The following is a 13,649-nucleotide window of genomic DNA, read 5'->3' as shown; positions in this document are numbered from 1 at the left end:
GGAATATGAAAGTACGTTTCCTAGTGGTCCAGGGAAGCTAGAAACTCTCCCCACCAAACTGAACTACTACTAGCTCCCTGGTTGGAACTACAAAGCAAAGGGAACGTCCCATTCCCCCAATTGCAACTGGGGGACTGTGCCTAAAGGAAGAACCGCTGGCAAGGTGGCAAGAAATGCCAGATATTAGCGTTTGAGCTTGCACATAAACTCCAAGAAAAATCTGTAGTGAAGTCCAGGTTGTAACCGTGCAATAGAAAAACTAAGACACATTGAGCTGAGGCAACCTTGGTCACTCCTCCTGAAATCCGTAGAGAAGTCCTACCCAAGGAGTGAACCGAGACTCCATCATTGGAGTCACATGCCAAGTCGGTCCTCACACCCCTCAGCCAGTACTGCAAACCGGCATCAGCTGGCTATGCTGGAAGAATCAGTATGAGGAGTTAACAGTGCTCAAACAGCTTCTTTTTTTTAAAGGCCGGAGAGGACGCCAGAGCAAAAGAAACCTCAGACACTTTTTAAAGTCAGGAGAGTGAAAACTACAAACCCCGGTCAGGCAGGGAGGAGGGGGCAATGGCGGAGGAAGGGAGGGACCTGGCACCACCAGGTGTGCACCCAAGTCCCAGGACACCTCAGACCCCAGAAGCTTGACTAGACCCAGGAGACCAGGCCAGGAGTCAATCAATCCAGAGCTGGTAGAGGGACATAACCCACAAGTCTCTGGACTGATCTGTGGGACGCTATGGAAAATAAATTCTGCCATGTGAGAACAAAGGACCCTTTGCCCAAGGAGAAATTCTCTATCCTGATAATTTTTTTTCTTTAGTCAGTGTCACTGTTCTGAACCAATGGGTGTTATTCTTTCCCACCCAGCAGATGGAGGTAGAGAAAACTGAATTCAACCAGTGACATCACCTACTATAATCCAGAATGCATCCACCCAAGCAGCAGAAGGTCCCTTTTTGTAACACACCCAGCCCCATCAACCGCTGCAGCTGCAATACGCAAGCAAGCAAAACACCACACTGAGTGCACTCACTATCCTGCATATACCAGGGAATAGCTATATAACAGGAACCCCATATGGCTGCCAATTAGAACTGGAGCTTACTCTTCAACTACTTCCAATAAGAAACAGAGCATGCCCAAAAACCATTCCAAGGTCTTCCAAGGGCAGGATTTCAGAACAGTGTGATTTAAAAGAAATCATCAAGATAAAACAATTTCTCTTTTCTTAGCCATCAGTTTACACTGTTCTAAACCAGCGAGATGTAGCGAAGCAGACCAAGACAAGGCCTGCCAAATAACCACTCTGTGAACATCCCTGGCCAGAACATCCAACCAGTAGTGCTTCGTAAAGACCATGTCACCACCATGCAAATCTCCTCAGATGCAACAGCCCAGGGCTCCGCCCAAAATGCCACCTGAGCCCTTAAGGACCTTCACTCCTTAAAGCTTCGGACGACCCATACTGATATGGGTGGCTCAATAAGCGCCTTGGAAGCCCCCGACCCTTCTGAGGGCCATTAAAGAGCACAAATAGGTGATCGGAGATTAAATCCATTTGCTTCCTCCAAGTACCCAGAGAAGCAGCCTCCAGACATCCAGTTTATGGAGCCTCCGGTCTTCAGGAGAACCACCACCTCCCACCATGAAGGAGAGCAAACACACATGAAGAGACCACCATAAGGGTCCCAGAACGATGGGGCCTGAATTTTCAAGATACTCTGTGCAGAGGATCATCAGAAATACCATCTTAAGTGCGAGGTCCTTCGTGGAAGTAGAGCGCAAAAGCTTGAACGGCACCCCCGACAAATGCCTGGCGAACCAAATTAAGGTCCCATAAAGGGAAGGATGAAAAGGGCACTACTCCTGCTAGGAAATGAGCCACTTCCCTATGCAATGCCAGAGAGCTGCCCTTCACTTTCCCGTGAAAGCTGGAAAGCTACTACTACTATTTAGCATTTCTATAACGCTACAAAGCATACGCAGCGCTGCACAAACATAGAAGAAAGATAGTCCCTGCTCAAAGAGCTTGCAATCTAGTAGACAAAAAATAAAGCAAACAAATCAATTGTGTAGAGAAATGAGGAGAGGAGGGTACAGTGGGGGAAATAAGTATTTGATCCCTTGCTGATTTTGTAAGTTTGCCCACTGACAAAGACATGAGCAGCCCATAATTGAAGGGTAGGTTATTGGTAACAGTGAGAGATAGCACATCACAAATTAAATCCGGAAAATCACATTGTGGAAAGTATATGAATTTATTTGCATTCTGCAGAGGGAAATAAGTATTTGATCCCCCACCAACCAGTAAGAGATCTGGCCCCTACAGACCAGGTAGATGCTCCAAATCAACTCGTTACCTGCATGACAGACAGCTGTCGGCAATGGTCACCTGTATGAAAGACACCTGTCCACAGACTCAGTGAATCAGTCAGACTCTAACCTCTACAAAATGGCCAAGAGCAAGGAGCTGTCTAAGGATGTCAGGGACAAGATCATACACCTGCACAAGGCTGGAATGGGCTACAAAACCATCAGTAAGACGCTGGGCGAGAAGGAGACAACTGTTGGTGCCATAGTAAGAAAATGGAAGAAGTACAAAATGACTGTCAATCGACAAAGATCTGGGGCTCCACGCAAAATCTCACCTCGTGGGGTATCCTTGATCATGAGGAAGGTTAGAAATCAGCCTACAACTACAAGGGGGGAACTTGTCAATGATCTCAAGGCAGCTGGGACCACTGTCACCACGAAAACCATTGGTAACACATTACGTCATAACGGATTGCAATCCTGCAGTGCCCGCAAGGTCCCCCTGCTCCGGAAGGCACATGTGACGGCCCGTCTGAAGTTTGCCAGTGAACACCTGGATGATGCCGAGAGTGATTGGGAGAAGGTGCTGTGGTCAGATGAGACAAAAATTGAGCTCTTTGGCATGAACTCAACTCGCCGTGTTTGGAGGAAGAGAAATGCTGCCTATGACCCAAAGAACACCGTCCCCACTGTCAAGCATGGAGGTGGAAATGTTATGTTTTGGGGGTGTTTCTCTGCTAAGGGCACAGGACTACTTCACCGCATCAATGGGAGAATGGATGGGGCCATGTACCGTACAATTCTGAGTGACAACCTCCTTCCCTCCGCCAGGGCCTTAAAAATGGGTCGTGGCTGGGTCTTCCAGCACGACAATGACCCAAAACATACAGCCAAGGCAACAAAGGAGTGGCTCAGGAAGAAGCACATTAGGGTCATGGAGTGGCCTAGCCAGTCACCAGACCTTAATCCCATTGAAAACTTATGGAGGGAGCTGAAGCTGCGAGTTGCCAAGCGACAGCCCAGAACTCTTAATGATTTAGAGATGATCTGCAAAGAGGAGTGGACCAAAATTCCTCCTGACATGTGTGCAAACCTCATCATCAACTACAGAAGACGTCTGACCGCTGTGCTTGCCAACAAGGGTTTTGCCACCAAGTATTAGGTCTTGTTTGCCAGAGGGATTAAATACTTATTTCCCTCTGCAGAATGCAAATAAATTCATATACTTTCCACAATGTGATTTTCCGGATTTAATTTGTGATGTGCTATCTCTCACTGTTACCAATAACCTACCCTTCAATTATGGGCTGCTCATGTCTTTGTCAGTGGGCAAACTTACAAAATCAGCAAGGGATCAAATACTTATTTCCCCCACTGTAGGTGGAGGCGACTGGATACAAGTGGTTACGAGTCAAAAGCAATGTTAAAGAGGTGGGCTTTCAATCTAGATTTAAAGATGGTCAAGGATGGGGCAAGACGTAGGGGCTCAGGAAGTCTATTCCAGGCAAAGCGCCGCCACTTTGACCCTCAGGGAACTCAAGGCTAGCCCCTGCTCCAGGCCCTGCTGCAGGAACTCCAAAATGTCAGGAGCCTGGGCCCTCCAAGGGGGAAGGGCCTGTTCCCTGCACCAAGACTCAAAAACGCACCAGACTCTGACATAAGCCATGAATGTGGAGGTCTTCCTGGACCACAGAAGGGTACCAATCCCTGCGAGAGAAAATCTATCCACACTATAAGCCAAACAGGATCCAAATCTTCCATATCTACTGGCCCCTGCCGAAAGGACCCCCGACTCCTGGGCAGAGGAAGAGGGTCACCTATGAAGCCAATCCAGCACCACCAGCAAGACCAAATGAGGATGATGTGCAATTCTGCACAACATTCAGCCCAGAAGCCACAGAGAGAACACAGAGCAGCACTACCACCAGCCAAGGCTGAACCAGGGCATTTATCCCATGAGAAGCGCTCCGCCTTTGCATTGTTTCACAAGGCGATAAAGTCAAATTGAGGCGGACTCCAGCAGTCCACTATGAGCTGAGAGGCCTGCCCCCCCCGGCTCCCACTCTCCCAGATCCAGAAGACAGCGACTGAGGAAGTCTGTTTGCATATTGTCCTTGCCTACAAGATGGACTGCAAAAAGAGCCTGCAGATGCACTTCTGCCCAGTGGCAGAGGCTTGCCACCTCCAGGGCCACTGCCTGACTCCAGGTTCCGCCCTGCCACCACCGTCGTGTTATCCGACATCACTTACCACTTTCCCTTCCAGGAGCAGCTGAAACTCCAGCAGAGCCAACCAGACTGCATGAATCTCCAGGCGGCTGATGGACCAGGAAGCCTCCTGGCTGGACAAGGTGCCCTGTGCTACTCAACCCAGACTGAGCTCCCCAGCTAAGGAGACTTGCATCCCCCCTCAATAAGTTCATTGGACTGTCCCACCAGGCCAGACTGAGGGCCCTGGGCAGAAGCGAAGGACTGATGTCCTGAGAGGCTGGAGTCCACCAGAACAACAGGGCCCACTGTACAGGGTGCATAAGCATTCATCTAAGGCATCACCTCCAGAGTCACCACTATGGAACCCAAGACCTGCAAGTAGTCCCACACCAGCTCATAACCGGCGCATCTGCACCCACAGATTCTCTGCCTGCTCCTCTGGGAGAAACACCATTCCCCAGCACATGTCAAAGCGAACTCCCAGGTACTCCAGGTCTTAGGACGATTCATGACCCACCACAAGGACCAAAAGGTAGATGACCCAATCAATGATCTGACAGGCCTTTGCTGCTGAGTCTGCCCGAATTAGCCAGTTGTCCATGTATGAGTGAACTCAAACCCCTGGCACCGAAGATGTGCTGCCACCAAGAAAAACATGTGTGGCACCATAGCTAGGCCAAAAGATAAGACCTGAACATGAAAATGCTTGCCCCAAAAAAGCAGAAGCGCAGATATTTCCCTGTGATGATCCAAAATAGAGGTATGGAGATAAGCCTCCGTGAGGTCCAGGGAAGTCAGGAACTCCTTCGGCTGCACTGAGGCTAAAACTGAGCACAATGTCTCCCATCCTAAAATGTTGACACCAGGGCAAGTGTTGGCCCATTTAAGGTTCAAGATGGGATGGCAAGAGCCACTTTTCTTCGGGATGACAAAATAAATGCAGTACCATCCCTGGCAGTGCTCTGCCAGAGGCATAGGCTCCACTGCCTCGATAATGCACATAAGCAGCAGAGTGGATGTGACAGCCTGTTGCTTCAGAGCTGAACCGCAGGGTGAGCCCATGACGGAGTCTGACACTGGACAGATTAACTCCAGAGAATACCCCATACCAACCACTTTGAGGACCCACTGATCCAAGGTGATATGGGCCCACCCGGAAGAAAGACAGCCTCTGCCTCCCCTGGCGCCAAGGGGCCCGATGCAGCCTCATTGGGTAGAGCAGGGAGCCAAAAGCTCCACTGGAGATGCCAGCAGAGCAGAGTGACAGGAATACCAAAACCACCTTTACCCTCTAGCGTGCCCCTTGGAACCAGTTGAGCACAGAGTCTTTTCTGCAGCACCTCAGGACAGAGAACCCATTTCTTCCCCATATCCTTCAACAGCTTCTCCAGGTCTTCTACAAAGAGCAACCGCCCCCTAAAGGGCAGCTGACAACAACTTTTTGGACACTGCATCCACCACCCAGTGGTGAAGCCACAACCATCGGTATTCGACCACTCAAGTGGCCACTGATCAAGAAGCTAAGCAGACCAGATTATATAGAACACCTGCCAAAACAGCTGTTCCTGACTCCAGGCGAGTCAGCTAGGGGACTGAAAGCTGTGGCAACCATCACAGCACAGTCCTTGCCACAATCACCACAAATGGCAGCCTGAATACTGGACATCACCACAGAAAAAGTCAGGCGGAGCTGCTGTTCCTCTTTCCTGTCATGGAGCTCCTTCAGAGCCAAGTCGCCCTGGACCGCACAGCAATCACCTTGGCGACCACCTTGACCACAGCATCAACCATAGGAAAAGACCAATACCTTTCAGCCTCCACTGGAGCAAAGGTATAAAGGTGATCTAGAGTCCTGGCATCGCTAAGGTGAGTATTTTCCCATTCCATCATCATCGTACAGGTTAAGAGTCTTGTGAAAAGCAAATGCTTAGGGGACCCAGCGAGCCATAACAGAAGCAGATACCCCTCAACAGGGATAGCAGCCAAAGTTTGCAGCATAGAAAGGGCCTTCTACGCCACTTGGAACCCAAACTGGGGCCGACTTGGGGGGGGGGGGAGGGGATCCCATCTGATTGCAAGCTCTGTAGCAAAAGAGCTCCAGGGAACCCCCTCCCTAAATAGACCCAGGGAGGTAAAGGAGGTAGCCCTCCCCATTACCCTGAGTCACATATAGAAGGGACAGGTCCAAGGGAGACAAAATGGTAGACATTCCCACCAAAAATGGGAGTGCAGTGGGAGGAACCATCAACTCCAGAGGGGACCCCCCCCCCGGCCATTTTCCAAAGTCAGAAACAGTCCATTACATTGTGTGCAGACAAACGGCAGCTGCGCTGCCAGTTCCTGCATTTAGAGCAGCGCTTCTCAGAAGGCATCTCCAGCCACGTGTCCAGCAGGCATGGGCCTGACACGCCACCCAAACCTGCCTCAACCTGGGGGAACTGGATGCTGCTCCATCCTGGGCTCTCTGGGGAATTAAAGGAATTCTCTCAACTGCAAAGTAGGGGATTTCCCTGTTCGGGGCTTCCCTGCCTTTTTTTTTTTTTTTAAGGAGGAAGTTGCAGCAAAAAAAAAAAAAAAAATCATCCTTATTCCTTAAAACAGATAGAGCTGCCCAGGGCAATTTGGGGGTATTTAAGCACCTAGGAGATGGAGAACCCGTGGGGGACACACCCAGAGAGTGACAGCAAGCAGGGTGGGGGATGGGGGACTATACCTCTCAGCTGAGATCCCTCGGGACCAAGTCAAAGCCTCGCCCAGAGGCACTAAGGAGTTCAACTTGGGGAAGTGGAGCTAAGCTCAACCAGGTACAGTCCTGAAACCGTGACCTGGAAGCAGCTGTTAAGCTCAACCATGCTGTGCAGCCACGGCCAGCAGAGCGGGAAGTTAGGCTTGGGACAGATTACCACAGTACAACTTACCACCTGGTGAAAGGAAAAGAAAAATATTATATTGTTCCAAAGCTGGGATTGGGGTTCTCAACCTAGTCCTCGGGACACACCTAGCTAGTCATGTTTTCAGGATACCTACAATGAATATGCATGAGAGAAATTTGTATATAATAGAGGTAGGGCATGCAAATCCTATCTTATAAATATTCACTATGGATATCATGAAAACCTGACTGGCTAGATGTGTCCTGAAGACTGGGTTGAAAACCCCTATTTCCCTGACTGGCTAAATGTGTCCTGAAGACTGGGTTGAGAACCCCTGTTTCGAGAGCACCACAGATTATCGCTGGTGATGTCACTGGTTGACTTCAGTTTTCTCTACCTCCATCTGCTGGTGGGTAGGGTTAATTTTTTTTTTTTTAAAGCCTTATTTCATGTTTTTCCAACTAAAAAAGAGCTCCGAGTATATTATAGCAGGTTTGGATACATTACCTAAGCATGTGTATTTCAGTCATAGATCATGGGAACTAGAGCACAACAGATAAAAGCAGAGAATTGGGGGGGGGGGGGGGGGGAGACAGGACCCATGTCCAACGGATGAAGAGCAGAATTTAATAAGGAACAATGATAAGGAAAAACGCAGATGCCAAGAAGAAAATCAGGACCAGGCACAATAGGTTAATAGTGTTAAGGGCGAAAAACAAATGCAGGGAATCAATATATGCAGTAATTTAGAAGCAGTTTTGCTACATATTCTATATGTAACATGTGACTGGGAGTAGGCCTTGCTGCATAACAGGTTTTACTCCATAACAAGTGGAGATATGGTACTACACATCAATGTATCTTCCGATCAGGATGCCTGGCAGTGGTGGACACACTGGTAGACACTATTATAAGAAAACAAAATCATTGAGCATAAACATGTTTTTTTAACATGAAAGAGTCAATATGTAATTAGCTAAAGGAAGTTCTGCCTCCTTAATCTGTTACATTTTTTTAAAGGCATAAGAATAAAGGTGCCCCAGTTATTGAATGTCTTCTGAAAATCCAAATCATCTCCCACCAGAGATTCCCCAAAGAAATTAAAAATCATGTGACAGGAAGCAATGTTCTATAATGAATTGGGGAACTACCTGACAACAGAGAAAGGTAAATGGTGAGGTACCTATACTGGGATCTGGAAATGTGGGAAATCAAGTGTGATCAAATTTAAACAAAATTATTAAAATTGGCAGATGAAATTTAGTGTAGACAAGTGCAAAGTGATGCACACCAAGAATAAACCAAACTATAGCTACACAATAGGGATCCAAGTGTCAACAAGGAAAATACATTTAAACACCGCACTGTTATGCTGCGACAGCCAAAAAGCAAACAATTATTAGGAGTAAAGAGAGAATAAAAACAGCAGGTAACACCTTGAGGAATATTTTCAAAGCACTTAAGACTTAAAGTTACATAGGGGCTCATTTTCAAAGCACTTAAGACTTACAAAGTTCCATAGTAACCTATAGAACCTTTGTAAGTCTAAGTGCTTTGAAAATGAGCCCCCTTGTTTTTTGCCACACCTTGAGTATAGTGGTAACTATTTCTCAAACAAAAAGCTACAGCTAAATTACTGAACTGGTAAACAAGTTTGATTCTGTTTAAAGTAGTACAAAGAACAGGAGACACACCATGAACTAAGAACATTTAAAACAAAATCAGAGAAATTTTTTTCTCTTGGTGCACAATCAATCTCTGGAATTTGTTGCCAGAGAGGATTCTGGAAGAAAATGCTCATAACTTATTCAAAAAGGTTTTTATTTCCACAAGTCCAAATAGTTTTCTCCCCACACTATAGTTTTAAGTCATGGTTTTCACATATCATTCAAGCTGTTATCTTCATGCCTCAGTAGTGCTAAATTGCCAATGTTTTTATGGCAATTTAAACCAGCACTAAACTCTGTCAGCCTTTATCCTTCATATTTTATCTTAATTCTGTTCGGACTGGGGGTTCAAAACTGTCCGACATTCATGTTTCGCCTCCCGGCTGTGTCAAGGACCTCCCCCTTACTAGCGCCAGCTCAACCAACTTTATTCAAGGAATTATTCTTGAAAGGAATAGTTCCTTGAATAAAGTTGGTTGAGCTGGCGCTGGTACGGCGTAAGGGAAAGGTCCTTGACACAGCCGGGAGGCGAAACATGCATGTCGCACAGTTTTGAACCCCCAGTCCGAACAGAATTAAGATAAATTTAAAAATGTTTTAATGATTACAAATATGAAGGATAAAGGCCGATGAAGAGTTTAGTGCTGGTTTAAATTGCCATAAAAACCATTGTTTGGCAATTTAGCACTACTGAGGCATGAAGATAACAGCTTGAATGATACGTGAAAACCATGACTTAAAACTATAGTGTGGGGAGAAAACTATTGGGACTTGTGAAATAAAAACCTTTTTGATAATAAGTCCTTAATTAGAGAATTATACTAACATACTGCCTACATGTGGGCATAACGTATTCAAGGCAGATTTGGAGAAAGCTACTACTTATTCTTGAGAATAAGCAGTACTGTGTATTTTGTTGGAGCCTGCAAGTACTTTGGTCCATATGACTGGCAGCTGCTGAAACTAGATTATGTATTTGATGGAACCTCTGACCCTTCATGTTAGTTCTTAGATTCGTATACACTTAAGTGGCTAGAAGCAAGTTTTACAAGGTATGGATTGTTCAATTTATTGCCAAGATACTAGCTAAAATGGAATTATTATTAAGAATGTTAATAAAAACATAGACGTGAGTGATCATAGTTTAAAACCGTGCGATTTAATTAACTTAATCATAATGAACACCAGGTCAGTCCATGATGTATTTGTCGTCTTATATGTACATCTTGCGCAATGTGACAAAGTGACCCACACTGCAAGGACCCTTCTAATGGACACATACCCACCAATGCATCTATTTGGATTCTTGAAATAACAATTTTGCCGTGCTCGTACATCATAAAAATCAGCCCGATTGTTCCTAATTTAGTTTGCAAATGGCTATAACAATCTTTTTTGTTTTCTAGACACAAAGAATAACCACATCTCCAAAACAACTAGGGTGCCTTTGCAGGCCGCTTAGAGCTGAATCAGGAAACAGCTGTCTCAGTCACACCTCCTCCTCCTCCTCCCCTGCCACTCTCATTCTTTTAAATTCCTCAACCACAGTCATTTTGTGCACAGTTCCGCATTGTCTCAAAGCTCAAGCTCGCTATTAACTTACAAGACAGACATTCATAGCAAAACAGCTTTGATGTATTTTAAACCCATATCCAACTTACTCTTTTCGTTTAGTTTAAAATGTAGCCCCTGCCCCCGCCCCCCCCCGGAAGAATTACATCGTTTGGTTTAGGTTTTGTTGTTTTGCTGGACAACTCCGACATTTCTTAGTAATTTATTTCAGATCCCCTCTAAAACTAGGAAGCAGCGACAGGCCCCCCCCCCCCCCCAACATGGGGAATTCTGGATTCCCTCTGCATGGTCAGGGCGATTTAAAAGTAAGCTGCAAACCCACTCCCAGCCTCACTCTCTTGACAGAAAAATAGAAATCAAACCAAATAAAACACGGAAAAGAAAATAAGATGATACCTTTTTTATTGGACATAACTTAATACATTTCTTGATTAGCTTTCGAAGGTTGCCCTTCTTCGTCAGATCGGCAGATCAGATTTCCGATCTGACGAAGGGCAACCTTCGAAAGCTAATCAAGAAATGTATTAAGTTATGTCCAATAAAAAAGGTATCATCTTATTTTCTTTTCCATGTTTTATTTGGTTTGATTTCTATTGATAACCTTAAGAGTGGACTAACACGGCTACCACACTCCTCTACTTGACAGAAAAAAAATGATGCTGAAAAGCAGCTAGACAGGAGGGAGAGCCGCAACACCGGGCTCCAAACATTTCCCTGCAAGCAGGAACTTAGGAGAACCCCCTCCCCCGCCACCCACCGGCTGTGAGCCGCGAGGACACGTCGCCGAAGGGCGAGGGCTCCAGGCGAAGGCTCTTCTGCTGCGGGGAGGAAGCAGGGCCGGCGGCGGCGCTGGGTGCGGACAGGGGCGCGCATCTCCGGCGCTTGGGGGACGCCTGGCTCAGCAACGGGTCGAACTCCAGAGTCCTTTTCAGGGTGGCACCGCAAGCCATGGCGGCGGCCTGTGAGCGAAGGTGAAGCAGGAGGGGGGGAGCCGGCGGCGCTTCACTCCCAATCCACGAATCCGCAGCGAGGCCTCCCCCCCCAAAGCCCGGCTCGCGCTGTGACGAAACTCAGGCTCCGCCTGGCGAATGCGACGCGGCTGGGCCCCTCGGGAGCTTCGCAGGGTGTGTGCGCCCCGGCCCGAGACGTCTCCTGGGCGGCGGATGAAGAGAGATTTCCTCACGGCTGAACGCCAAAGCGTCACCCACTCTCTCTCCGTCCGTCGCTTTGTGACTCTGCTTTCTTCAATATGGCGTCAATAACAACGCTGTAGCGGTTCAGAAGACGTTGGCTGCCGTTGCGCATGCGCCTGAAGGCTGACGCCCGGCGGGACTTGTAGTTTCTTCGGCGAGGGCTTCAAACCTGGCCTCAGATCGTTGATGTAGGAGCGGGGACTTCAAGTCCCGGGGTGCAGCGAAGTGCAAGTGAACTTCCGGAATCCAATTTAAATCCCCACTGTTTCCTAGTGATGAAAAACTAGATGCCTCCATAAGGTTTTTTTTTTTTTTATGTTACTGTGTTGAGTTTGTACAGCCAGGAAAAAAAATGTCTTCCACAGAAGGAAACAAGCAAGCCACAAGAGTGGAAGAAGCCAAACTACAGTTCTCAAGTAGATCACCAAGTCATTTTATTCATCCAAAGTCCAGACTGAATATTTCCCAATTCTGACAGATTGAACCCTACATGGTCGTGTTTCAGCACCCAAAGCCTTCATCAGGGCTTCTTAGACAAAACAGAAAATTCAGTCATAACGTGTTTAAAATAATTATATGTGTGAGCATAAAATTAATATATTAAAAATGTATGATAATACAAATGACAGAACAGAATATAAAAAACATAAAATCATATGCATATAAAATTACAAAGGAGGAGTTATCCATATCTATAGAGAGATTAATATATATGTATATATATATATATATTTATACATAAATGGAAAATCGTTTATACAGCCAACATACCTTCTAAGCAAATGGGATTACGTTAAAGCGGATGTACCTGGTGTACAGCTAAAATAAAAAAAGATCAAAATAACCTAAATGTGAAAATTAATGATATCTATATCTAACCTCAAAAAACCAATGTATATAAAAGGTGATTGTATACAGATGAGATAAACAGAATCAACCTTTTTATTGTCGTCTCCTAATAAAGCGACATATGCTTTAATGTTCAAATGTAAAGAGTGCATTATCCAGTGCATTTTTCCTAGCAAAAAAGGTGCTGGTACTCAAAAGCTAGGCCAGCCTTCAGGAGTGGGGTGAAAACTGAGGGACCCACCCCATAATAGCCAGGCCCCCTACAACTAGTCACAAAACCTATGACAAGATTAAATTGGTATGTAAAGCCTGAGCTCTTTCATTAAAACTTGGGGTCCATGGGTCAATTTTAGCAGACAATGGAAAAGGTGCCGGTACTCAGTACCCCCAAGTACCCCCTCAAAAAAAGCCCTGGCATTATCAATAGGAGGTTGAATAAAATTATATACTAAATTAACACAAGTGTGTTTAAATTTCTGCTAAAACACCTTGATATAGAAGTATGAAAAAAGTATGAAAACCAGCCAAATGGTCAAATGGAACAGCTATCTCTTGTGGTCATAATGACCTGTTGTGGCTTACTGTGTTGAGTTTGGCCAGTCCTGTCCGCTAGGAATAGTGCACTCTGTACTTACTGCATAAACAGGTTGGTTCACTTTCGTAAAATTAATTATTGTTCTGCCCTCTCACTTTGTGATTGGCATTCAGTCTAAACAAAAGTATAGAGCATCACTGTGAGAAGACTCAAAACTCTTGAACCAAAATCTTCTTTAATGCAGTAATCAAAGAAAAATAACTTACAGTTTAGATGTGCTGGACAAGAGCTTCTGCCTTACAAACTTACAAACCTGGAGTCTGTTCTCAACCAGCTCTCTCTCCATGCAAAAGAGACTGGGAGAATGGCAGCAACAAACTGAATACTAATGTTGTTTATACTTTTACACTGGTGAAATCTTGATAGAGCCACAA

At 46.0% G+C, this 13,649-nt stretch overlaps 1 protein-coding gene across 1 annotated transcript in view; it reads right to left on the bottom strand.

Moving 5' to 3' along the window:
* Positions 1-11,917, bottom strand: part of LOC115467283 (akirin-2-like) — a 39,580-nt gene extending 27,663 nt beyond the window's left edge. The window contains exon 1 of the mRNA XM_030199111.1: positions 11,396-11,917. Within this exon, the coding sequence (XP_030054971.1) occupies positions 11,396-11,588 (193 nt within the window). The 5' untranslated portion in view covers positions 11,589-11,917. The remainder of the gene's footprint in view (positions 1-11,395) is intronic.
* Between the last annotated feature and the right edge of the window lie 1,732 nt (positions 11,918-13,649).

Source organism: Microcaecilia unicolor, chromosome 3 (assembly GCF_901765095.1).
Source record: "Microcaecilia unicolor chromosome 3, aMicUni1.1, whole genome shotgun sequence".
Classification (NCBI taxonomy): Eukaryota; Metazoa; Chordata; class Amphibia; order Gymnophiona; family Siphonopidae; genus Microcaecilia; species Microcaecilia unicolor.
The sequence above is the reverse complement of the archived record's forward strand: the minus strand, read 5'-3'. Positions and strand labels throughout refer to the sequence as shown.